Below are 25,820 nucleotides of genomic sequence, written 5' to 3' on the forward strand. Positions count from 1 at the left end.
CAGCGCAGTTGCCCTGAGGGCGCACGGCCAGCGGCATGTAATGAGTCAAATTGACTCATTACATGCCTCTGAAGTATGCGCCGTGCGCCGCCGCCGCGCTATGGAGGAGAGCTACAGCGCCGGGCAGGTGAGAAGGAGGAGGAGGGAGGGGGACTGGAGCCGCAGCAGCACTATTCATTGGTAGTAAGCGCCGCTGCAGCATCCCCCTCTCCTTCCGTATTGGCTGCCCGGCGCTGCTGTGGATGCTGGGATGCGGTTCCTCCATCCCAGCATCCACAGCAGCGCCGGGCAGCCAATACGGAAGGAGAGGGGGATGCTGCAGCGGCGCTTACTACCAATGCTGCGGCTCCAGTCCAGTCCCCCTCCCTCCTCCTCCTTCTCACCTGCCTGCACCGAGGGAGCTGCACGAGGAGCCTGTCAGCGGGGAGATGGTAAGTTTGTATCTCTCTTTCTCTCTCTCTCTCTCTCTCTCTCAGGGGGACACCGTCTGCCATAATGTGTAAAAAGGGGGCCTGGCTGCTGCAATGTGTAAAAAGGGGGACTGGCTGCCGCAATGTGTAAAAAAGGGGCCTGGCTGCAGCAATGTGTAAAAAGGGGGCCTGGCTGCCGCAATGTGTAAAAAGGGGAACTGGCTGCCGCAATGTGTAAAAATGGGGACTGGCTGCCACAATGTGTAAAAATGGGGACTGGCTGCCGCAATGTGTAAAAAGGGGGACTGGCTGCCGTAATGTGTAAAAAGGGGGACTGGCTGCCGCAATGTGTATAAAGGGGGACACCGTCTGCCGTAATGTGTAAAAACAGGGATGCTGTCTGCCGCAATGTGTAAAAAGGGGGACTGGCTGCCGCAATGTGTAAAAATGGGGACTGGCTACCACAATGTGTAAAAAGGGGGACTGGCTGCCGCAATGTGTAAAAAGGGGGCCTGGCTGCAGCAATGTGTAAAAAGGGGGCCTGGCTGCCGCAATGTGTAAAAAGGGGGACTGGCTGCCGCAATATGTAAAAATGGGGACTGGCTGCCACAATGTGTAAAAAGGAGGACTGGCTGCCGCAATGTGTAAAAAGGGCGACTGGCTGCCGTAATGTGTAAAAAGGGGGACTGGCTGCCGCAATGTGTATAAAGGGGGACACCGTCTGCCGTAATGTGTAAAAACGGGGATGCTGTCTGCTGTAATGTGTAAAAAGGGGACGCTGTCTGCCGTAATGTTAAAAAGGGGACGCTGTCTGCTGTAATGTGTAAAAAAGGGAACGCTGTCTGCCGCAATGTGTTAAAAGAGAGACTGTCTGCTGTAATGTGTAAAAAGGGGGACGCTGTCTGCTGTAATGTATAAAAGGGGCTCTACCTGGTGTAGTGGCGCTACTGTGCAGCGTAATTTGAATAATGTAGACTACTGTGCACCGTAGTATGAATTGCTATTATTTTGTGGCCACGCCCCTTCCCCATGAAGCCACGTCCCTATATATTTTTCACGCGCCTACGGCGCGCACTGCCCCTATCTTACATGGGGGAGGGCGCCAATGACGTTTCTTGCACACAGCGCTAAAATGCCTAGTTACGGCACTGGATCTGAATGACTTCCTAGGAGCCTTATTCAGGTTTGTTAGCAAACAAAAAAAGTTAGCAATTGGACAAAACCATGTTGCAGTATGGGTGGGGCAGATGTACTTTGGGGGTAATTTTGAGTTGATCGCTCTCTAGCAATTTTTAGCAGCCGTGCAAACGCTATGCCGCCGCGCACTGGGAGTGTATTTATGCTTACCAGAAGTGCGAACGGTTGTATCGCAGAGCGCCTGCAAAAAATTATGTGTAGTTTCAGAGTAGCTCAAAACCTAATCAGTGCTTGCGATCACTTCAGACTGTTCAGTTCCGGATTTGACGTCACACACCCGCCCAGCGTTCGCCCAGCTACACCTGCGTTTTCCGTGGCACGCCTGTGTTTTTCCGAACACTCCCTGAAAACGGTAATTTGCCCTCTAGAAATGCCCACTTCATGTCAATCACTCTGCGGCAACCAGTGCGACTGAAATGCATCGCTCGACCCTGTGCAAAGCTGCATCGTTGGTTGTGCCCGTATGCTACGCGTGCGCATTGCGCCGCAGATGCATGCGCAGAACTGCCGTTTTTTAGCCTGATCGCTGCGCTGCGAACAAATGCAGCTAGAGATCGACTCGGAATGACCACCTAAGTGCAGAGAGATTAGATTTGGGTGGGGTGTGTTCAAACTGAAATTTAAATTGCAGTGTAGAATTAAAGCAACCAGTATTTACCATGCACAGAAACAATATAACCCACCAAATCTAAATTTCTCCACCCATATTACATGTGCCCCACCTGCAGAGCAATATGGTTTTGCCTAATTGCTAACTTTTTTGGTTTGCTAACAAACCTGAATGGTTCCGGTATGAGTGGTCGACCATGTTATGGTCGACACTCAATAGGTCGACCACTATTGGTCGACATTGACATGGTCGACATGGACACATGGTCGACACATGAAAATGGTCGACACATGAAAAGGTCGACATGATTTTTTAAACTTTTTTTGGTGTCGTTTTTTGCGTAAAGTGACTGGGAACCCCAATTAGTGCACCGCGTCACCTCGCATGGTGCCTTCGCTCCGCTACCGCTTCGCTCGGCACAGATTACCGTTCCAATCGTAGTCCACGTGGATCGGAAAGTATGGAAAAGTTCCCCAAAAGAAAAACAAGTTAAAAAACTCACCTTTTCATGTGGCGACCTTTCATGTGTCGACCATTTTCATGTGTCGACAATGTGTCCATGTCGACCATGTCAATGTCGACCAATAGTGGTCGACCTAATGACTGTCGACCATGACATGGTCGACCATGTGAACGGATACCAACCTGAATAACCCCCTAGGTTCCTACCTTGTTGCACTGAACGGAAATAAATAATAATGGTGAGGATGGCCCACAAGGGTATGGGGGAAACCACCGGTGGGCCCCACTGCCTGGGGGCCCACCTCCTGCTCTAAGGATCAGGTTCCAGACTGTGCACTTGAATTACACATCATACATATGTTATATTATACTGGACTATGGTGTATTTTCTACAGTGCACTGCTGTTATTAATCTGTTATTAATCTGGTACATTATGATGCATGCAGCAGCTGAATTTACTGTATATATTTATGAAGGGGGCCAGATGTTGCACTCTCTAATGGTTAGTCAAGCCAATGATATGGCAGGCCACACACTCTCCTCGGACTGGCTACACCCCTAAACATGGGCCCCTACCACTGCATTTTCCCGGTGGGAACTACATGCCCCAGTCCGACACTGGGTGCAAGGGTAGGAGTAGGCACAATGTGTCAAATATATACAAAGAAAAGAATTGAAGCGCTAACTTGGTCATATATGAGAGAAGCAGGTCACATGAAAAACCACATATTTAATAATGTAAAAGAATACAATTAAAATGGTATAAAATATACATGGGTGTATATATAAGAAGACAGTGGCGGATTTAGGGGGGGGGCACCAAGGCACGTGCCCCCCCTGTCATTTTTAGTGCAGACTGACATGCGGACGAGCGTCCGTATGTCAGTCTGCGGTCTCGTTTCCTCCCCTGCTGTTAGGGACACGGAGGGCACAGTGCGCGCCTCTCCTGTGTCCCTCCTGGGTCTCCGGCGGCCGCTGGTCTCATAAAGGAAGTGCCGTTCGTGAGCACTTCCTTTATTACAGTGACCCGCGGCCGCAGGAGACACAGGAGGGACACAGAGAGGCGTGCACTGTGCCCTCCGTGTCCCTCCTAACAGCAGGGGAGCGGGGGGAGCAGCGGCGGCGGCGGAGGAAGGGGGGGGGGACGCACTGGGGGGGAATATCTGGCACTGGGGGCATATTTGGCAGGGAGGGGGGAGAATATCTGGCACTGGGGACATATATGGCACTGGGGAGGGAATATCTGGCACTGGGGGCATATTTGGCAGGGAGGGGGGGGGAGAATATCTGGCACTGGGGACATATATGGCACTGGGGAGAATATCTGGCACTGGGGGCATATATGGCACTGGGGGGGGGGCATATGTGGCACTGGGGGCATATGTGGCACTGGGGGGGAATATCTGGCACTGGGGCATATGTGGCACTGGGGGCATATATAGCACTGGGGGGGGGGCGATATCTGGCACTGGGGGCATATGTGGCACTGTCGGGGAATATCTGGCACTGGGGGTATATGTGTACCTGGCACATGGGGGGGGCTATATTTGGCACTGGGGGCATGTGAGTACCTGGCACCGTGGGGGAATATCTGGCACTGGGGACATATGTGGCACTGGGAGCACAGCCCTAGCAACAAGGACTACCTCCTAGCAACGAGCATGACACCCAGTGCATGAAACCCCTGGCAACGAGCATGACACCCAGTGCATGAAACCCCTGGCAACGAGCATGACACCCAGTGCATGAAACCCCTGGCAACGAGCATGACACCCTGAGCATGAAAACCCCTGGCACCGTGCATGGAACCAAGAGCATGAAACCCCTGGCAACGAGCATGACACCCAGTGCATGAAACCCCTGACAACGAGCAGGTATTTGAAAAGTAATTAGAAGCCTTACTGTAGGACTTAATGTGTAATGGGCATTACGGTGTGTGGCATAATGTATCACGGACATTGCGGTGTGTGTCATAATGTGTCACAGGCATTACGGTGTATGGTATACTATATCGCTGGCATTGTGATATGTGGTATAATGTCTCAGGGTCATTGCAGTGTGTGGCATAATGTATCACGGACATTGCGGTGTGTGTCATAATGTGTCAGGCATTACGGTGTGTGGTATACTATATCACGGGCATTGTGGTATGTGGTATAATGTCTCAGGGTCATTGCAGTGTGGCATAATATATAACGGGCATTGCGGTGTGTGGCATAGGGTATAACGGGCATTGCGGTATGTGTCACAGGCATTACGGTGTATGGTATACTATATCACGGGCATTGCAGTGTGTGGCATAATGTGTCACAGACATTGTATGTGCTATAATGTATCAGGGGCAGTGCAGTGTGTAGCATAATGTATAACGGGCATTGCGATTCCTGTCATAATGTGTCACAGGCATTACGGTGTGTGGCATAATGTGTCTGGGGCATTACAGTGTGTGCATATTGTGTCATGTGCATTATTGTGTGTGGAATAATGTCTAAGGGCCATTGCAGTATGTGGAATAATATATACTGGGCATTACTATAAGGAGGAAAAATGACAAATAATGTAAGGGGCATGAATCAGGATTATTTTTCTTTCCTGTGGTGGCCAACGTCTGGGCGTGCAGGTTGCAAAACTGGGGTATAAGGTAGTCTTTTCCTGCAATACCACGCCCATTCCAACGAAGCCACGCCCATTCCAATGAAGCTACGCCCCTTATGGTGCCCCCCCTGTAATTTTTTTCTGGATCCGCCCCTGTAAGAAGACACTGGTGGGTGTCAGATCACAAAGCAGCAGTGCCCCTCTCAGTCCTGATACGAATCAATGAAAGCAGTTCAAACCTGTTCCAATAAAACAGCTGCTGTGGTGCATCTCCCCAATCAGCGCCTGGAGTAAATTCACCTTAGGGTGTTTTTCTTTCTTTCAACAATGTGTCAAATAACCAACTCCCAAGGGATTTACAAAGAAGATCATGCGTGTTTTTTTTACAGTGGTTGGTGGTGCTCCCCTGAGTCAGAAAAAGGCAATACGGATATGGGGGGCACTCTTATTTTTTTAAATGAGTAAAGATTACATATGCGCTAATGTAGTTAATTTTTGGCCTAATTCAGTAATGATTACAAATTTTGTTAATTAGCAGAATTTGCAGACCTTTTCTTATCATGCTGGGGGCCGCCAATCGCTGGGCAAGGCCACCCAGCATGCTGACCGGCGCCTCCCCCTGTTGAACAAGCATAAATTGCAAACACATCGCAATTTCTGTTTGTTAGCAGAAACTAAGAATGGCTCATGCCGGGCCTGCGCTCGCAGAAGTCCCGCCGCCATGTTCTTGATTGCGGCGACTGTGTGTGACTTCACGCAGCCGTTGTGATTACGCCCCTGACACGCCCCCATTTGGCCGCCTCCGCCCCCCAATTTGCACCGCACCGCTCCACCTCTTCCCTGGGAACGGAGCGTTGCCCCCCCCCCCCCCTCCCAACCCCGTGACCGTCTATGCCTGATTGACAGGCAGAGGTGATCGCATTTTCTGCGGCCCCCCTGCAGAAAATGTGGGCACATGCGCAGGACGCTGCACACTGCGATCCAACCTGAATTAGGCCCTTAAAACATAACTTTTAATATAGCATAAAATTAAAAAGATTGAAGAGAAAGAATCCCAAAATAGAATACTTTTGATACCTACAAAATTACTACGGTGTATACTACGGGCCCACCGGGGGGATGCATTGGTAGGGGCCCATGTTTAAGGGTGTGGCCAATCTGTAGAGGGGGTGTGGCCAGCTGCCACATTCGTTTGCCTAACCATTGGAGAGGGCATGGTCTGGTCCCCTTGATAAATATATATAGTAAATACTACTAGTGCATGCATGATAATGTACCAGATTAAAAACAGCATAATACTGTAAACAATACACCATAGCCCTGCGCAGTTTAAAGTAACATATGTATAATGTATATGTGCACAAACTGGAACCTGGGGCCTAATTCAGAACTGATCGCAGCAGGAACATTTTTCTCTAATGGGCAAAACCATGTTGCACTGCAGGTGGGGCAGATGTAACATGTGCAGAGAGAATTAGATTTGGGTGGGGTGTGTTCATGCGCTAAGTACTTTCACACAAAACTTTGTAGATTTACACAAGCTCGAGCGACGTTTTTTCGTTGCTCGAGTGATCGTAGTGTGATTGACAGGAAGTGGGTGTTTCTGGGCGGAAACTGAGCGTTTTAAGGAGTGGCTGGAGAAACGGGGGAGTGGCTGGCCGAACGCAGGGCGTGTTTGTGACGTCAAACCAGGAACTAAACGGACTGAGGTGATCGCAGTCTAGGAGTAGGTCTAGAGCTACTCAGAAACTGCAGGGAATTATTTAGTAGCAGTTTTGCTAATCTTTCGTTCGCTATTCTGCTAAGCTAAAATACACTCCCAGAGGGGGGCGGCCTAGCGTGTGCAATGCTGCTAAAAGCAGCTAGCGAGCGAACAACTCGGAATGAGGGCCTTTGAGCAGTAACATAAATCCAATATAGATATAATAAAAAAAATCTACATAGTAATAAACACACATTTCCCTCCAATTGGTCTCTTGATTGTAAAAACCACAGTACAATCTCTCGAGGACCAAATTATTAATCATATAGTAAGTATTCCACTTATGGTTCTCTGTACTTTCTACTAAAACATCCATAAGCTCCAACAGCCTCTACTCAATAATATCCACAACCATACACACTTGTTCACACTCAGAATTGAAGCCTAGAAATAAAGTGTACAATATAACATTGTTGCGAGGTTGAACTGTCGGTGTTTGCCATAGGCGCGTTGGTCTGCATACAATATAGAAGTATAACTAGAGACTTTGGCAAACAATGGACCTGATACAGAGGTGCACACAATGTCGACATCAGATGCAGTGGAGCTTTTTTCTGCCACAGCGCATGCGCTAAAGCCTCTTTGCTCGCGTGCAACGATTGATCAGTGATAGTGCACACACAGAGGATTTATTTATTTTAGTGAGTGAAAAGTAGTCAGCGTTTAGGAGAGGTAATGGGGAGTGGCTAGAAAAAATGCAGGAGTGTCTGTGTCAGGACCGTTCTTGGGCGTTCCCTAGTCAGCCACTGCGAGAGGCATTGGCGTCTTAGGAGAGCTGCTCAGTCTGATACAGTTGCTCAGATGTCCCATGGCCTGACCCATGTGCAGACGAGGTTTCCGCTTATGCACATGAACTGCGGATGTGAGATGCCAGCAGTGGGCATCTCTGTACATAAGGTGGTGGCTGAGCTTTTAGCATACTGTATATTTTCAAATTCCCTGAGTGTAAAATTGCATCTGTACATGTGACTGCGTACACCTCTGACTGGCCCAATGTCTCCAAAAAACTGCTCCATTAATACTCTTAATACACCTTGGATAATCTAACTCTCAGCAGAGATGTTTAAGTCCGATAAAGTCATTTGATTTGTAAGTAACTTAAGACTGCAATAGTCACCCCTTTCTTGATTGTTGACACCCTCTGCGACGTTCACCCATGACCAGGTCTCCCTCTAGGGCCAGGTACTAGCTTGCCCAGCTCTGAGAGCCCTGATCTAGCTTTTCCAAGGGTCAGTATCAGCACCATTCTGCTCTTTACATGTGTGGCTCCTTACTGCAGATCACTGCCCAGCCAACACAGGGTTTATCTGCCCCACTGAGCAACTCCCCATTGCCCGCTCTCCGACAGCCACACACCCAGGCAGGTCTGACCCTATCTGCCTTCTGGCTCTGCTTTCTCTCTGCTACTGCAGGTCCTGCCTTTGGTGTCAAAGCAGCTCCCTATATACCCTCTGTTTCTCACCAAGCAATCTCCACCCCACCCCCCCACTGCAGGGCTGGATTAAGCATTGGGGGTGCCCGGGGTACTTAAGACAGGGGGGCCCCGGTGGAAGGTGGGGGATGTATATTAGATTGTGCATAACTCCCAACATGTCCAATTTCAGGAGGGACAAAATGCTCTCTACCTGGACTTCCCACTTAATATATGATTGGCGTCACCTATGTTGAAATATTTAATTGATAAGAAAGGTATTTCAACACAGGTGTTTGCAATCATAAATTAACAAGGAAGTCTAGGTAGAGAGCATGTTGTCCCTCCTTGAATTGGGTCATGTTTGGAGGTATGGATTGTGTATATTAAATTTAAACCAATGGTGTATATTAGTTTTAAACTAATAGTTTCATAATGAATGGGTACTGTTTATACAGTAGCTCAACCTAATTGAAAGACCACTATTTTATACATTTTCTAGTAGTGGAACAAAGACAACTTAAACAACCTTAAAATACACATAGAAAAATAAAATAATTTATCTTGTCACATGCAAGAATAGCAGCAGCCTCTGTACTACTTACACACTGGGACAGGACTAAGGAGGACTCTGTGTGTGTGTCTCTATCTCTAGACCCAAACGGTTTAGTTGCATAACAGTTTACACAGGACTCAGACACCAAGGCAGGGAGGAGGAGAAGCTGGGATTCCTGTGTTACTTACAGCTCTCTCCACCCTCCTATCTCTTCTCTGGTCAGAAATCTCCATCAGTATCTCATGAAACCTGATATTCCTGTGTCTCTGCCTGCACTGCATACTGTCCTGATCGCATTCTGGATCTCGCATTGAGAGTGAAAGCTAGTGATATCAGTGTGCTCTGGCCGGGGGGCCCCCTGAAAAAGGGGAGCCTGGGGTACAGTATGCCCTGCATCCCCCCATTAATCTGGCTATGCACCACTGACATTTCTGGCAGTTGAGTCACTCCCACGCAGAGCTGGTGGCCATAGCGGGAAGCTCATACTGGAAGTGGGCGTCTCAGTCCTTACACATTCGGGTGCATGGATGTACATTATTATAAAGACGTACACGTGACACATATATGGAAGCAGCTGGACCCAACGCAAACCCATAGCATGTGCACTTGCATTGTTTGACACAATCACCCTGTGGGTATAGCATGATTTAGTTACAGTTGGAATACACAATAATGGGGTCTATGTACTAATCCTTGGAGAGTGATAAAGTGGAGAAAGACAAAGTACCAGCCAATCAGCTCCTTACTGCCATGCTACAGTCTGTGTTTGAAAATGACAGTTAGGAGCTGGTTGGTTGGCAGGCACTTTACCTCCGTCCACTTTATATCTCTCCAAGGCTTAGTACATAGACCCCTACAAATTAATCAGTTTAATGGCAACTATTGATAGTATTTACTAATATATATATTTATTTTGAATATTTTTCAGGATGAAGGACAGTTCGAATTTATACAGCACACTACAGCTTATGTGCTTTTGTATGTCATTGATGTGCCAGACATGGATCCACAATTCATAGGTGCTCCTTATGTGGCCTCTATTGATGAAAATAGCCCGCTAGTAAGTAACCCAATGTCCTCTGCTGCCAAGTATCACAAAATGGATTTACTGGTACAGTACACAGTCTATTGATCTGATGATTACATTTCAGTGTAAGTTCTTCAGTATATAAAAAAAATCCAAAAACATTCCTGTGTTTCAACTGAGGGACACTTTATAGCTTTGGAGAGTAAGGATCACACACCATGGTGGGCCACTGTCTCACATAATAATCCCCGAGAGATAACAAGTTGTTTTCATGGATATAATACAAAACAAAATGTAATTTTTCTTTCTGTTTCTCTATAAACAAACATTACTGTATGAAAGGTTGTTACTGGGGCCACCGTATTGTTGATATTTTAACTGTGTCGACAGTTTGCAGGTTGAGTGTCGACATTTAAATGATGTTGACACTATGACATGCAACATTATGGTGTTGACCTTTTGACTGTTGACGTGATTGTCTACATGATAACTACGTCGCTACTATGTGTAAAGGGAGTTTTCTGCTATAAAAACAATTTTGAACAGGAACAAATCATTTGCAAGAGGAAAGCTGAGTTCCTTGATTACAGCAAAGTGCAGTTAAAATCCTGGGCTACAATTCCACAAACGCAAAAAGCATCCAGGATGCCCTATAAGATAAAGAAATATTTGTGCGGATATTTCCAAAACACAGTGATAATAAAACATAATGTATAACACAGGTAAACATAAAGTTTGACCTTGAAATCACAATTTCAGTTTTTGTAACATGCCATGTGACTCTGGGGAGAGAAATCACCAACTTGTAGTAATGGGGCCCATACAGTACATCATTCTCCATTCTGCTGATGAATGAGTCAGATGCACTGGCGTTACTTCATCCCAGTTGCCCAGAGACAAGATAAATGTTGTATTACTGACCCCATTGTAGATAAAAACACACACACACTGCCACAACTTTTTCCTCCACAGGCAGTGACAGCGCATCACCCTCCTCGCTGCACTCTGTCTTCCAGCTGGCCATATCTAGCACCGCCTATTGGCATTCCTTCACTGGTAGCCCACCTGTAAGAAACAGCAAGCCGGCAGTCAGATAGTGAGGGAAGGCGCTGTTTCTTCTTGGCAGGAAAAGACTGGTCAGGGAGCGTGCGTGCGTGGCCATGATGTACAGTAAAGCTGGTGCCCCTCTCCTGTCTTCCAGCAGTCCTGGCAAGGTGAGAGGTGGCGCTGTGGTGGTAAGGTACTAAGTTCAGATCACAGCAGGGTGCACTGTGCAGTGTGTGGTACCCGCATACTTACACCAGCAGCTGCCGCGGCTCTCTATACAGGGTGTGCCTGATGTGCACAGGCACACCCCATGCATCTATGATATCGCGGTACAATAGAGGAGCCAGGTGCCCCCTACAGGTCTGGAGCCTAGCGGCAACTGACTCTGTTGCCTCTGGGAGTTCTGCCCCTGGTCGGATGATCTACAAAATCCTCTGAGGAAACCGCCACCCATAACGGGCGGAGAAATGCGTCATGTGACTGAAAGACGTCAGGTGGAGCGCAGGTGGAACGCACCGGAAGCCGGAAGCTCTGACCAACCCGGAAGCCGCAGCGGAGCGCTCCCTGCATCACTACACGCTTCTAGCGTCTACCGCTCAGCTTGAGACAGCTGCACGCCGCTAAGTGTGATCTAGCCCAGCCGGAGACACCAGAACCGCCGCAGAGTGGAAGGGTAAGCACTGCCCATATGAGTGTCACGACTGGGGAACGAGTGATCACCTAATTCACCAGCATTGCATCCTTTGATCAGTGCGAGCTGGCACTACACAACACCACCTGAGCGAAGTTGCTTCACATTAGTGAACTGTGTTATCAACTCTCAATTAAGGGACTTTGTTTCTCTCAAAAGAGTGTAAATTATACAGCTCTAACAGTTTCTTTAATCAATACTAATATCACTACTAAAAACTCCCTGGAGGGAAAAAAATGATTTTTAACCATTAAAACTGTATCTAAAGAGTGTACTTCGCTTTAACCAATTACTAATCCATTGGCATGCATGCATAATTACTAATCAACCACAAAGTCTAACTGGCCAGAGCGGACATATATATTTTAATTCATATAGGAAAATTAATATATTGTGATTTCCATTGTGATGTTCTTTTTCTTTGTTATGTTTATTTGGTCTGTTGCTTTTAAAGAATAAAGGATTTTTTATTAAACCAGCAGCCTTCCAATTAACCCAAATTCTCAATCTTATGTGCGCTCACACTCGTAACTATATGATCTACAAAATCCAACATGTTGGACAATCTTGACTTGCCGATTCTGACCCAAATATGATCAGAATTGTCTAGTCGGGATTTTTAGCATATTGTATTTTGCCAATTGGATCAGCAACGAGACTCATGGATTGGACCGATTGATGTATGGGCTGCATTAGTCAGTTTGAAATGTTAATGGTTCTGAGCCATCTTGAAGTAAATGTAACATGTTATTTGTGAGGATTCAGGGTTCTTTCAATCACCCAGACCCAGAGCCGATGAAACCAAAGTGATGGTTTATTTCTCACTGCACACAGGAATAGATAATTCACAGGAAACAGAGGTAAATATAGCCCAGAAACAATATGCAGGTAGCAGTCCAGATAGTAAGTCCCAGTAGAGGATTTAGGTCCACAGCAATTCCACACAGACGTTACAACAGGTCAACACAGCAGTACTATCACTGAGTACACACTGCAGAACTATCACTGAGTACACACAGCAGTGATAGCAGATTAGTCCGCAGGAGAATATCTGTATAAGTCCACGCAGTAGTAAATTCGTATAAGTCCACACAGCACTGGTGATGCATTCCACAAGGTACCCTGGCAGATAATCACCCATTAGCCAAAGTCCTGTGACCAACATGAGGAGCTGACCTGCGCAACCTCTTGTATAACCTTCCAAATGCCCATGATGCCGTGCTCACCTGGGGAGGATGCACAGGTTCCTGATTTGTGGGATCCCATTTCAGGTATCTCCCTCCTCCCTCCCAAAGCAGGCCTTCTCCTGCAGACCACATGCTGGGTCAGGGTCTGAGTTGTCTGTCAGAGACAGTAAACAGAAGGAACAATGATAGGGAAGTCCTGATTGTCCCCTGTGGAGGAGCATCTTCAGAGAGAGATTACCTGTTCCTCATGTTTATTACATGTGTGACCATATAAGGATACAATAGATGAGTTAAGCAGGATTATCCATGATAACTTGTAACCTCATACACAGAATGGCATCCTCCTAAAATAACATACCATGACAGCACTATGTGCCAGGTCACAGTACACCTGTATTTACCTGAGTAAGATTTTAGTTCAGAATATATAGGCTAATAAATGAACACGCACATGGGGTAATAGTGACACAAGCCAGAGATACAAGGGAACTGAGGGCTAAAAAGTACATTAATCTCTACAGAGACTGAAACATCACAAATACAGTTTTACCCTCTGCCTCATATCTTAACATTATTAAAGGGGTGTGTCATAGAAGATCTACAATGTCTAGGTCGACAGTCATTAATTCGACCCCATATGGTCGACATGAATTACATTGAGATGGACAAAAGGACAACCTATGAAAGGTCAGCACCAGAAAAGGTTGACATGGGCAAAAGATCGACAGGCTGAAGAGGTTGACATGGCAATGGTCGACACAAAAATAGTTGACACACTTTTCTTGTATTTATGGGGTTTGTGTGGATAGTTTTTCTATCTGTGACAACTATTTGTAGAGATGCGTCCCCTTGTACGCTTTCTTCACTCGCCAAACTTCGGGAGCGGCATCTCACTTTGCTCGCCACAATGGGGGTCATTCCGAGTTGTTCGCATGTTGCCGATTTTCGCTATGCTGCGATTTGTTGCAAAATGCGCATGCGCAAGGCACGCAGGGCGCATGCGCTTAGTTATTTAACTAAAAACTTTTTGCTGTGGATCCTGCGGCGCTTTTCAGTCGCTCTGCTGATGGGTGAGTGATTGACAGGAAGTGGGTGTTTCTGGGTGGTAACTGAGCGTTTTACGGGAGTGTGCAGGCGTGTCAGGGAAAAACGCGGGAGTGTCTGGAGAAACGGGGGAGTGGCTGGCCGAACTCAGGGCGTGTTTGTGACGTCAAACCAGGAACTAAACAGTGTGCAGTGATCGCAATCTAGAAGTAGGTCTGGAGCTACTCAGAAACTGCAAGGAATTATTTAGTAGCAATTCTGCTAATATTTCGTTCGCTATTCTGCTATGCTAAGATACACTCCCAGAGGGCGGCGGCCTAGCGTGTGCAATACTGCTAAAAGCAGCTAGCGAGTGAACAATCGGAATGACCACCAATGTTATTAAAGGTAATGATTTGTGACGTGAATAGTCAAGGATGGAAAAAGTCTAAAAATATGAAAGATCACCAAAAAACATTTGTCGACCATACTATATGTGTATAGACCATTGCCATGTTGATCACTTGCACCTGTTGATCTTTTGTCCATTTTGACCTTTTCTATTGTTGACCTTTCAGATGTCGACCTTTTGTCCATGTCAACCATATGGTGTCAACCTATTGACTGTTGACTTAGGGGTCTATTTACTAAGCCTTGGATGGAGATAAAGTCGCTGGAGATAAAGTACCAGCCAATCGGCATCTAAGTGTCATTTTTCAAACCCAGCCTGTGGCATAGCAGTTAGGAGCTGATTGGCTGGTACTTTATCTCCAGGGACTTTATCTCCATCCAAGACTTAGGAAATAGACCCCTAGACACTGTAGATCTATAGTAGGGTTAGGAAAGCACCAGGAAAAGGAAGCCAGTGTGGTTCACAAAAGAAGTATCAACTAGTGTGAAAGCAAAAAAGATGGCATTTAGGAAATACAAACAGACTCAAAATAATAATGACAAAGAGGTGTATCTTGACAGACGGAAGGATGCTAAGAAAGTGATCAGACGTGCAAAGTCAGAAGCTAAGGAGAAAATGCCCAGTCAGTAGATAAAGGGGGCACAACTTTTTTTAAGTATATAAATGAAAGGAGAAAATCAAATAGAGGAATAATAAGACTTAAGACAGAGAGTGAGAATTTGGTGGAGGGAGAAAAGGCAATAGCAGATCACCTAAATCATTATTTTTGCTCAGTATTTACTACAGAAGAAGGGAAGGGGCCCCAGTTATGTTGCAAGGACATTCATAAAAATAAGGTCGATGAAAGTACATTTACAGAGGAGAAGGTCCTAACTGAACTTTCAAAACTAAAAGTGGATAAATCAATGGGGCCAGATGGGATACACCCAAGCATACTAAAAGAGCTAAAAGATGTGCTGGTGGCACCATTAACAGAATTATTTAACCAGTCATTAAATACAAGTGCCATTCCAGAGGACTGGAAAAGAGCAAATGTAGTTCCACTGTACAAAAGTGGAAGCAAGGAAGAAGCAAGTAACTACAGACCAGTAAGCATTACATCAGTAGTAGGGAAAGTAATGGAAAAACTACTAAAAGATAGAGTTGTGGAATATCTTATATCAAACAACTTACAGGATCCAAAACAGCATGGATTTACTGGTGGGAGATCATGCCAAACAAATCTTATTGACTTTTTTGACTCTGTGATGAAAATAATAGATCAACGGGGAGCTGTAGATGTAGCATATCTAGACTTTAGTAAGGCATTTGACACTGTCCCACATCACAGACTGCTAAATAAACTTGAAAGTGTGGGGGTGGACTATAAAATAGTTAAATGGATAAGAACCTGGTTGCAGGATAGGAAACAGACAGTTGTAGTACATGGAGTGCAATCTATGGAGGGAAATGTTACCAGTGGAGTACCCCAGGGATCTGTACTCGGACCAGTTCTCTTTAATATCTTTGTTGGTGACATTGCAAATGGTATTGAAGGGAAAGTATGCCTTTTTGCAGATGATACAAAGATATGCAACAGGGTAGACACACCAGGAGGGGTAAAACAAATGATTGATGACCTAGCTAGGCTTGAAAAATGGTCAAGAACATAGCAACTACAGTTTAATGCTAAAAAATGTAAAATCATGCACTTGGGTTTCAAAAACCCAAAGGCTAAATATAGTATCAAGGGTACTATAATGGAAACTACTGAGGAGGAAAGGGATTTAGGAGTCACTATTTCAAGTGACTTAAAGGCAGGAAAGCAATGCAACAAGGCAATGAGAAAGGCAAGTCAGATGCTTGGTTGCATAGGGAGAGGAATCAGTAGCAGGAAAAGAGAAGTAATATTGCCACTGTATAGGTCATTGGTGCGGCCTCATCTGGAATACTGTGTCCAGTTCTGGAGACCATATCTCCAGAAGGATATAAATACATTAGAGAGTGTACAAAGAAGGGCAACTAAAATGGTGCATGGCCTACATCACAAAACTTACCCGGAAAGGCTAAAAGATCTTAACATGTATAGTATGGAGGAGAGAAGGGAAAGGGGAGACATGATAGAAACTTTCAAATATACCAAAGGTTTTAACAAAGTTCAGGAGGGAAACATTCTTCAAAGGAAGAGAAGTATTAGAACTCGAGGACATACACTGAAACAGGAGGGAGGCAGGTTCAGGGGAAATTTAAGGAAAAATGATTTCACATAAAGGGTAGTGGATAAGTGGAATAGCCTCCCATCAAAGGTGGTAGAGGCTAAGACTGTAGAGCAATTTAAACATGCTTGGGATAGGCATATGAATATCCTTACAAAGAATTAAGGTTCAAAAAGGGTTGTGATTACCTAAAGGATAAAAAAAATGGGCAGACTAGATGGGCCAAGTGGTTCTTATCTGCCGTCAAATTCTATGTTTCTATGTTTTATAGTCCGGATCCCAAGTTAAAAACATTTGGTTTGTACATTTCTAGAGGAATTCATCATAGAATAAGTCTCTGCTAAATGCTATAATGCAATAAAAAAGACTAGGGGGTCTATGTACTAAGCTTTGGCCTCAGCGCTTACTCTTGATAGATACTACTTCCAACTTAAGGGCCCTACACACTGGCAGATAAAATGCACGATATGAACGTTCTTGTTCACTAATGAACGAGAACTCGTTCATATTGTGCAGTGTGTAGGCACCAATGATTAACGATACGAGGCCCCGCGCTCGTTAATCGTTGAGCCCCGTCGCTTATGTATGCAGGCCAATATGGATGATATTGTCCTTATTAGCATCCAGTGCTTTGGAGCCGGGTCGCCCGTCTGCCATATCGGCGGTCGGGCAGCTTGGCGGACGGTCGCACAGTGTGTAGGGCCCTTTAATGGAAGTGGGTAAATGTATTGCCCTTAACAGTCTACAGTCCATTCCATTTGTATGGAAAAAGGTCAGTACAGATTTATTAAAACACATACATATCATAGTTGCCGACTTTTGGGCTGCTCTCTCCAGGAGAGAGCAGCCGGTCGGCTCAGCAGGGGGGCGGGCAGTGAGGTGACGTGAAGAGGGGGGCGGTCCAGAGGTGGGGCGGGGCTGCTGGATAGCGTCATGTAAGCCACGCCCCCACTGTGTAATGCAGCAATTACCGGTATTATACAGCGGGGGGCGTGGCTATGATGATGCGATTCAACAAGAATCGCATCATCGCCTGCCGAACCGCCCACTTCACTCGCTAAGTGGGCAGCCAAGCAGGGGGTGACCCCTGAAATCGGGAGACTTGCCTGCACTTCCGGGGGGCCGGGAGGGTCACCCGATTTTCGGGAGCCTCCCGGCCATTCCGGGAGGGTAGGCAAGGATGATACATATGTATTACAAAAAGTATAAATGTGACACAATGCACAGCTTAATGTAAACAATAGAGGTATACCGATTAGAAGAAGATTAAAATACAAAAGAATAAAATATGAATAAAGTGCATAAATAAGCATCATATGATAGATTTCTCATTTGTTCATAACATTTTAGGCTTGTGGTGTGCGCTTACAGTGTGGCATGAACACTGTACAGCTACAATAGTCTATTATAAAGATGAATAATACAGTATCACGCTACTGGTGGATAGTGTTCCTTGTGGAGCAGCTAGGGGGTGTCACGATCCATGCAGTTTCTCCTCTATGCCTGGGGTGGCGCTCTCTGCTCTGGTGCTCAGTGCTCTGTATCTGCAGCTGATAATTAGCTGTTACCACGGCTGTGAGCAGCACCTGAACTCCCTACTTAGGCCAGCCACACAGGCTCCCTGTTGCCAGTTAATCGTGTCAAGGTTGTTTCAGTTCCTGGTCCTGGTTATGCTGGTCTCTACTGCTAAATCATCCATAGAACTGCCAGGTTCTACCACAGTGCTATCCTGTGATCCTGCTACAGTGCAATCCTATGATCCAGCTACAGTGCAATCCTGTTATCCTGCTACAGTGCATACTCTACCACAGCGCTATCTTGTGATCCAGCTACAGTGCAATCCTGTTGTCCTGCTACAGTGCATACTCTACCACCGTGCTATCCTGTGATCCAGCTACAGTACAATCCTGTTATCTTGCTACAGTGCATACTCTACCACAGTGCTATCCTGTGATCCAGCTACAGTGCAATCCTGTTATCCTGTTACAGTGCATACTCTACCACAGCGCTATCCTGTGATCCAGCTACAGTGCAATCCTGTTATCCTGCTACAGTACATACTCTACCACAGTGCTATCCTGTGATCCAGCTACAGTGCAATCATATTATCCTGCTACAGTACATACTCTACCACAGTGCTATCCTGTGATCCTGCTACAGTACAATCCTGTTATCCTGCTTCAGTGCATACTCTACCATGGTGCTATCCTGTGATCCTGCTACAGTGCAATCCTGTTATCCTGCTATGTTGCATACTCTACCACAGTGCTATCCTGTGATCCTGCTACAGTGCAATCATGTTATCCTGGTATGTTACATACTCTACCACAGTGCAATCCTGCAACCCTGCATTCCCTGTTCAAGTGCATCCTGCTATGGTGCAATATTCGCTACTGAACAATCCTATTGCAAAGTGCCTTCACAGTCCACAGTGTCTCTAGTATTTCTACAGTCTACACCGTTTTCATGTACTCACAGTCTCCTGGCATCCCGTATATTCACAGTCTCCTGGCATCCCATGTCCCCTCAGTTCTCCCTTTCATTTTGTGTTCTCTAATTATTCCTGGTTTATATTTATTGTTTACAGTTGTACACTGCTTTAATAAACTTGCTATTGTACCGTGAACATCAGTCCCTGCTAATATGTTCTCACAATGGGAAATCCAAACGGTTTCTGACAGGGGGAAATGGGCAGTATTCACGTGGGAATGGAGAGAGGGACGAATGTAGTTTCTCCTCATATGCAAGAAAGTCTGTGGTAAAACTGAGGTATTCTTTACATGTCAGGGAACTGGGCTGATACCCAGTGAGTGGAATGTACTTGGAATGCTTGGTGTACTGGGCTAAACCCAGAGAGCACTGCAGTTTATGCTGGAATGCAGAGCAGCACCAGCTACACAGGAAATGTTGGATTGTGGAGCAGCACCAGCAACACAGGATATGCTGGAATGCAGAGCAGCACCAGCTAGATGAGAAATGCAGGAATGCAGAGCAGCACCAGGTACACAGGAAATGCTGGAATGCAGAGCAGCACCAGCTACACAGAATATCTCTCAGACGACTGGGCTAATACCGGATTCTACTTGATACAGCGGAATAGGGACTGGATCCGCCTAGGGATTCTAGCAACTGGCTCGGTTCTGGAAGGCAGTTTAGCAGGCTTGATTCAGAAGACGCACTAGGAAGTTGATAGCCGGCTGCGTCCAGTAATTCCACAAGTTACAGAGATAGAATTAATGTTTACAGCTCCCAGAATCAAATGAGGCAATGCTGAAATGGTATTGGAGTTTCTGCGATCAGCTGACCAGATACAAGATGGTAGCAGCCATTACACTGACACAGTGGAGATGCTGCAAGGAACCTCTGAACCCCCACGTGGCAGACATACTGGAGACATCACTGTAATAATGGGTCACCTTCGCAGGCATTGGGGACTCCTCCAGGACAGCGCAGAATGGCACATAGGTAAATGCAGGCGTGCTATACGCAGATCCTGACATACAGAGATGTTATTGACGCGGGAAAAGGAAGCCATTATTAATCCCATTATTATTGGCACTAAACATGCAGTGATAACAGTACATTCACATTCAGTGAAACAAAGTGAGATGGCATTGCTTGCTAATCGCTTAAGATATTAAATTATTATGCTGGATATTCTTGCACTAGCATTTTACTACTAAAGAAACATGGCATTCATTTCTCTCTTAGACACACACTCAGCAGTAAATGAATGACCTAGTAATAATTTGACATTAACAGGCAGTTGTGTATTTTTCCACATTCATGTTAATCAATCCAACTGACATGATAACTTACATGGTTCGTTCGTGGTACAGTACATCAGGTAAGAATATAAGATATATTAATTTTTTTTAATTAAGTTATCACAAGACCATTTAATATAATTTAATATGAAGTGTCCTATATGATACTTTACATTTTTGCTTTTATATAGGGTCTACTTGTTTTGAAAGTTGTGGCCATTGACCCAGACAGAGGAATCAATGATGACATTTCATATTCAATTAAAGGTAAGTATACAAATTCTGTCTTTATTTCAAACATACACTATGGAATATAATGTATTAAAATATGTAGGGTACAGGATATTTACTATACTTTGGTTTATGTGCAGGTTCTTCCGTGTCTGGTTTACCTCTATTTAACATAAGTGAGACTGGAGAAATAAGTGTAGCTGGAGACATAGACCGTGAGGCTCTGTTGGATAATGATGAGCAGGTTATACTGGAAGTAGTGGTGAGTCTCATTCTGGTTGTACTATGGTGGTAATTCAGATCTGATCGCTGCTGCGGGCGATTAGCGATAGACTGTGCATACACTGCAATGCGCATGCGCACCGGTAAACAACTGGCATCGCCGAACAGTGACAGGCTGGTGCAAAACTTTCAATCGCACAGCCATTTGCATGCTGAGTGACAGGAAGAGGCCATTTGTGGGTGGTTACTGACCGTTTTCTGGGAATGTCAGACGTGCCAAGCGTTTTCAGGGAGGGTGTGTGACGTCCGCTCCGGACCCGATCAGTCTGTTCTCATCGCACTGTAGGAGTCAGTCCTGGGCTGCGCACAGGCTGCACACAGTGGAAATATCATTCATTGGTGAGTGAGGTGCGACGGATTTTCAGCTGTACGCTGACTGAGAGATTTTTTGCAGATCGACATACACATGCAATTGCACACTTGCACTGGGAGCAGAGCTGGATTAAGGGGGGGGGGCCCGGGGGGTATCTACCCCGGGCCCCCCTTTCTAAAAGGGCCCCCCGCCACAGATTGGAGCACTTACCGATCTGCGGCGCTGCGCTGCATTCCCGGCTCCCGTTTGGTTGCCCTGGCAACCTAACATCTGAGCCGTGGCGCCGGCGCCGCCTGTCAGTACAGGACAGCTTAGCGACGGCTCAGCTGTCCAATAGTGTGTAATGTAACAGCCTGCGGCTCAGTCACCGTCTGAGCGCGCAGGCTGTAGTGTAGGGAATGGCAGCTGGTGTTTGGAGGAGAAGGAGAGGAACGAACACTCACTCTCCTGTCTCCTATGCTACAGCAGCCTGCCAGTAAACGTAAGGCTGGCTGGCTGTATTATTATGGCTCACATCACGTTTGTGTCTGTCTATACATATGTGCATAAATGTTTGTTAGTATATATATATATATATATATATATATATATCTGTATATCTGTATATCTGTATATATCTGTATCTGTGTATATATCTGTGTGTGCATATACAGTATATGTAAACATACTGTATATGCATGTGTATATATGTATTTGCATTTATATGTGTATGTATAGTATACGTGTGTGTGTGTGTGTGTGTTTATATTTTTATATATATATATATATATATATATATATATATATATCTCAGCTGCCTGCCTTTTAATTAGGGGCCTCGCTCTCTGAAGTGCCCCGGGCCCCCCAGAGCCTTAATCCGGCTCTGACTGGGAGAATATACACTCCCCTTGGGCGGTGACTATGTGAACGCAGGACAACAAATTTAGCAGCCCAGCAATCAGGTCTGAATCGCCCCGTATGTCCCTTACATTATATGTCTCTTTGAATGTAAAGTGGTTTAAGGCAACATCATATAATGTACAAAATCAGATATACCATACAGTATTTAGGAATCTTTTTAAGATAATTAATGCAAATGAAGGTGCAACCCATTCTGCTTTCTGATTACATATGTCTAGTGGTTTCCAAATCCAGTCCTCAGTGAACCCTGACAGTGCATAGTTTACATCATCCGTGGCCAATGCGTGGCTCTTGAGCCACATGCGGCTCTTTCTTTATTCAAATGTGGCTCCCAACACTCAAAGTCACCTGACCACTACAGATCCTGGAAACCGGTTCACTCCAGCCAGACACACAGCAGCACTACGGTGACTGAAAACTGAGGGAGCCAGATGCTGGGCTGCATATGAGGGTGGGCTGGAGTGACACAAGGGGGAGCTGGCTGGAGTGACACAGAAGGATCCTGGCAGGAGAGACATAATGGGGGAGCTGACTTGAGTGACACAGGAGGGTGCTGGCAGGAGTGACACAGGAGGGTGCTGGCAGGAGTGACACATGGGGAAGCTGGCTGGAGTGACACAGGAGGGTACTAGCAGGAGTGACACATTTACACATGGGCTGGCTGGAGTGATACATGGAGGAACTGAAGTGTATTATGTGAATATGGCTGTTTCAGTATATGTTATGTGGATCTGGATTTTTTTATTATTTTATGTGGAAGTGTCTTTTTCAATGTATTTTATGTTTGATCTGGCTTTAAAATGTATTTTATTTGGATCTGGCATTTTCATTGTATTTTATACCAGGGGTGTGGCCTAGCAGGCACAAGGCCACACCTCATTTTTGCACACGCGCCTTCGGCTTGATTTCGGCTCTTTGACGTACCTAACAAGATTTTTTGGCTCTTTGTCTGTGACTGGTTGGCCACTCCTGGTTTACATTTTTCATTAATGGAGCACAGGTGTATTCATTACTGACTAACATATTTTAAAATATCCACTGGTGGTACTCATTTATTTATTTAAATGTTTTAGTGATTTTTTCAATAACAAATAACAATGATACAGCAACATGACAATATGACAATGTGACAATGTGATGATACATCAGGACCACATTCCAGTCTGAAACAGAGGGGGTAATTCAGAGTTGATTGCAGCAGAAAATTTGTTAGCAGTTGGGTAAAACCATGTGCACTGCAGGGGGAAGGCAGATGTAACATGTGCAGAATGTGCAGAGTCAGTTAGATTTGGGTGGGGTGTGTTCAAACTGAAATCTAAATTGCAGTGTAAAAATAAAGCAGCCAGTATTTACCCTGCACAGAAACAAAATAACCCACCCAAATCTAACTCTCTCTGCACGTTATATCTGCCTCCCCTGCAGTGCACATAGGGGGTCATTCCGAGTTGTTCGCTCGCAAGGCGATTTTAGCAGAGTTACACACGCTAAGCCGCCGCCTACTGGGAGTGAATCTTAGCTTCTTAAAATTGCGAACGATGTATTCGCAATATTGCGATTACAAACTACTTAGCAGTTTCAGAGTAGCTTCAGACTTACTCGGCATCTGCGATCAGTTCAGTGCTTGTCGTTCCTGGTTTGACGTCATAAACACACCCAGCGTTCGCCCAGACACTCCTCCGTTTCTCCAGCCACTCCCGCGTTTTTCCCGGAAACGGTAGCGTTTTTATCCACACGCCCATAAAACGCCGTGTTTCCGCCCAGTAACACCCATTTCCTGTCAATCACATTACGATCGCCGGAGCGAAGAAAAAGCCGTGAGTAAAAAAACTATCTTCATAGCAAAATAACTTGGCGCAGTCGCAGTGCGATTATTGCGCATGCGTACTAAGCGGATTTTCATTGCGATGCGATGAAAAATACCGAGCGAACGACTCGGAATGAGGGCCATGGTTTTGCCCAACTGCTAAAAATTTTGCTGCTGCGATCAACTCTCAATTAGGCCCAGAGTCAAACAATAAGACGGGATAAAGACCAAATATAGCCTAGCATATCAAAAAAGGGAATGAAGCCAATAATGGTGTACAGAGCAGGGGTTTTAACAATCAGAGATTATACAAAAAGCAGTCGAGTCACCAAACATAGTAATAGTTATAAAGTAAACCTCCAAATAAACAAGAAACACAAATAACATAAACCCAGACAAAGAACTGAGGACATGACAATAGGCAAGGGAGGGGAAAGATAGGGAGTGCTCAAGTGTCTAAACCCTAAAGTAAAATGGGGAAAATAGGAAAGGGGGAAGAGGGGAAGGAGGGGGGGGTGCAGGTGATTATTGGCCAGAGGACAACCTCTGATAATAGCTCCAAGGTATCTCATCAAAGAACTGTAATATATGTTGACGATGGGAGAGCTCAAAATTCTCAATAAACGGCCCACATTAAAAACAAAACAAAAAAACAAAAACAAAACGGTAACCTTAGTATCCAGGTCAGGGAGGGTGGACTGATGTTCAAAGGTATCTGGACTCCAGGTCGACACCATAAAGGTCGACACACCTTAGGTTGACACACCTTAGGTCGACATGGGATAAAGGTCGACATGAGTTTTTCACAATTTTTCTCAATTTTTTGAACTTTTTCATACTTTACGATCCACGTGGACTACGATTGGGAACGGTAACCTGTGCCGAGCGCAGCGAGGCACCTTGCCCGAAGCATGGCGAGCGAAGTGAGCCATGCGAAGGGATGCATGCATTAATTGGGGTTCCCGGTCACTGTACGAAGAAAACTACACCAAAAAAACATAAACTCATGTCAACCTTTTTTTTCCATGTCGTTCTTGTTCATGTCAACCTTTTGTCCATGTCGACCTAAGGTGTGTTGACCAATTGGTGTCGACCTGGAGTCCCAGACCCTGTTCAAAGTACATGATAGCAGTCAGAGAAGTTTTGAGCTGTTCCAATCTGGGTGGGATGCTACACATTCAATTAGACAGTGTAAGCTTCTTCACTAATGTTAACATCACCATGAGCAGAGGAACAAGGTGGGATTGGGAAGAAATTAAGCCCCATAGTGGGACATGTAAGCCCAGAAGGGCACCCGGTGTCATAGGTAGATGAAGGTGAAAGGTCAAATTAACATACCACAGAATCTTATACCAAAAGTTTGCAATTTTAGGACAGTGCCAAAAATTATGGATGAAGAGAACATTTGGGACTTTGCACTTGGGGCATTTACCTATTTCAGATGGGACCATATATTTACTCTGTCCAGGGGAAATATGTGCTCGATGGAGGAATTTGATATGGATTTCTTGTAATTGCGAGGAATGGAGAGTTCTAAAGATACGAGGCAATGGACATAGGAAATTGTTCATGGAGAGTTCTAAAGAGAAATCTGATGACCATTTTCCCAGCAAGGGAGGAGATCCCAATACAACCACTGAGTTTTATAACTAGATTTGGCTATTCTAGATACAAGGAGCAGGAGCGGGTCAGGACCTTAACCAGCGTCCCACGGGGTGGGCAGGGACTGGACATAATGCTGCAGCTGAAGATACATATGGAAAATACCAAGAACGGTGCTCGGGCGCAATATGGGCTGTTGTTCTAATGCTGCTGCTATATAACAGGATTAGTCAATCCTGATACCTAAGCATACACAAAAAGAAAACCAATAATAGCAGCGCTGAATTCAATTAATACTAAAAATTAAAAAATGAGATGGATTGAATGAAAACAGA

The 25,820-nt window shown here is 45.5% G+C and overlaps 1 protein-coding gene across 1 annotated transcript in view; it reads left to right on the top strand.

The window, feature by feature from the left end:
• Positions 1-25,820, top strand: part of CDHR2 (cadherin related family member 2) — a 314,955-nt gene that overhangs the window by 19,248 nt on the left and 269,887 nt on the right. Inside the window, exons 5-7 of the mRNA XM_063927912.1 lie at positions 9,933-10,064; positions 20,545-20,620; positions 20,725-20,846. Of these exons, the coding sequence (XP_063783982.1) occupies positions 9,933-10,064; positions 20,545-20,620; positions 20,725-20,846 (330 nt within the window). The remainder of the gene's footprint in view (positions 1-9,932; positions 10,065-20,544; positions 20,621-20,724; positions 20,847-25,820) is intronic.

Source organism: Pseudophryne corroboree, chromosome 6, assembly GCF_028390025.1.
Source record: "Pseudophryne corroboree isolate aPseCor3 chromosome 6, aPseCor3.hap2, whole genome shotgun sequence".
NCBI classification, from domain to species: domain Eukaryota; kingdom Metazoa; phylum Chordata; class Amphibia; order Anura; family Myobatrachidae; genus Pseudophryne; species Pseudophryne corroboree.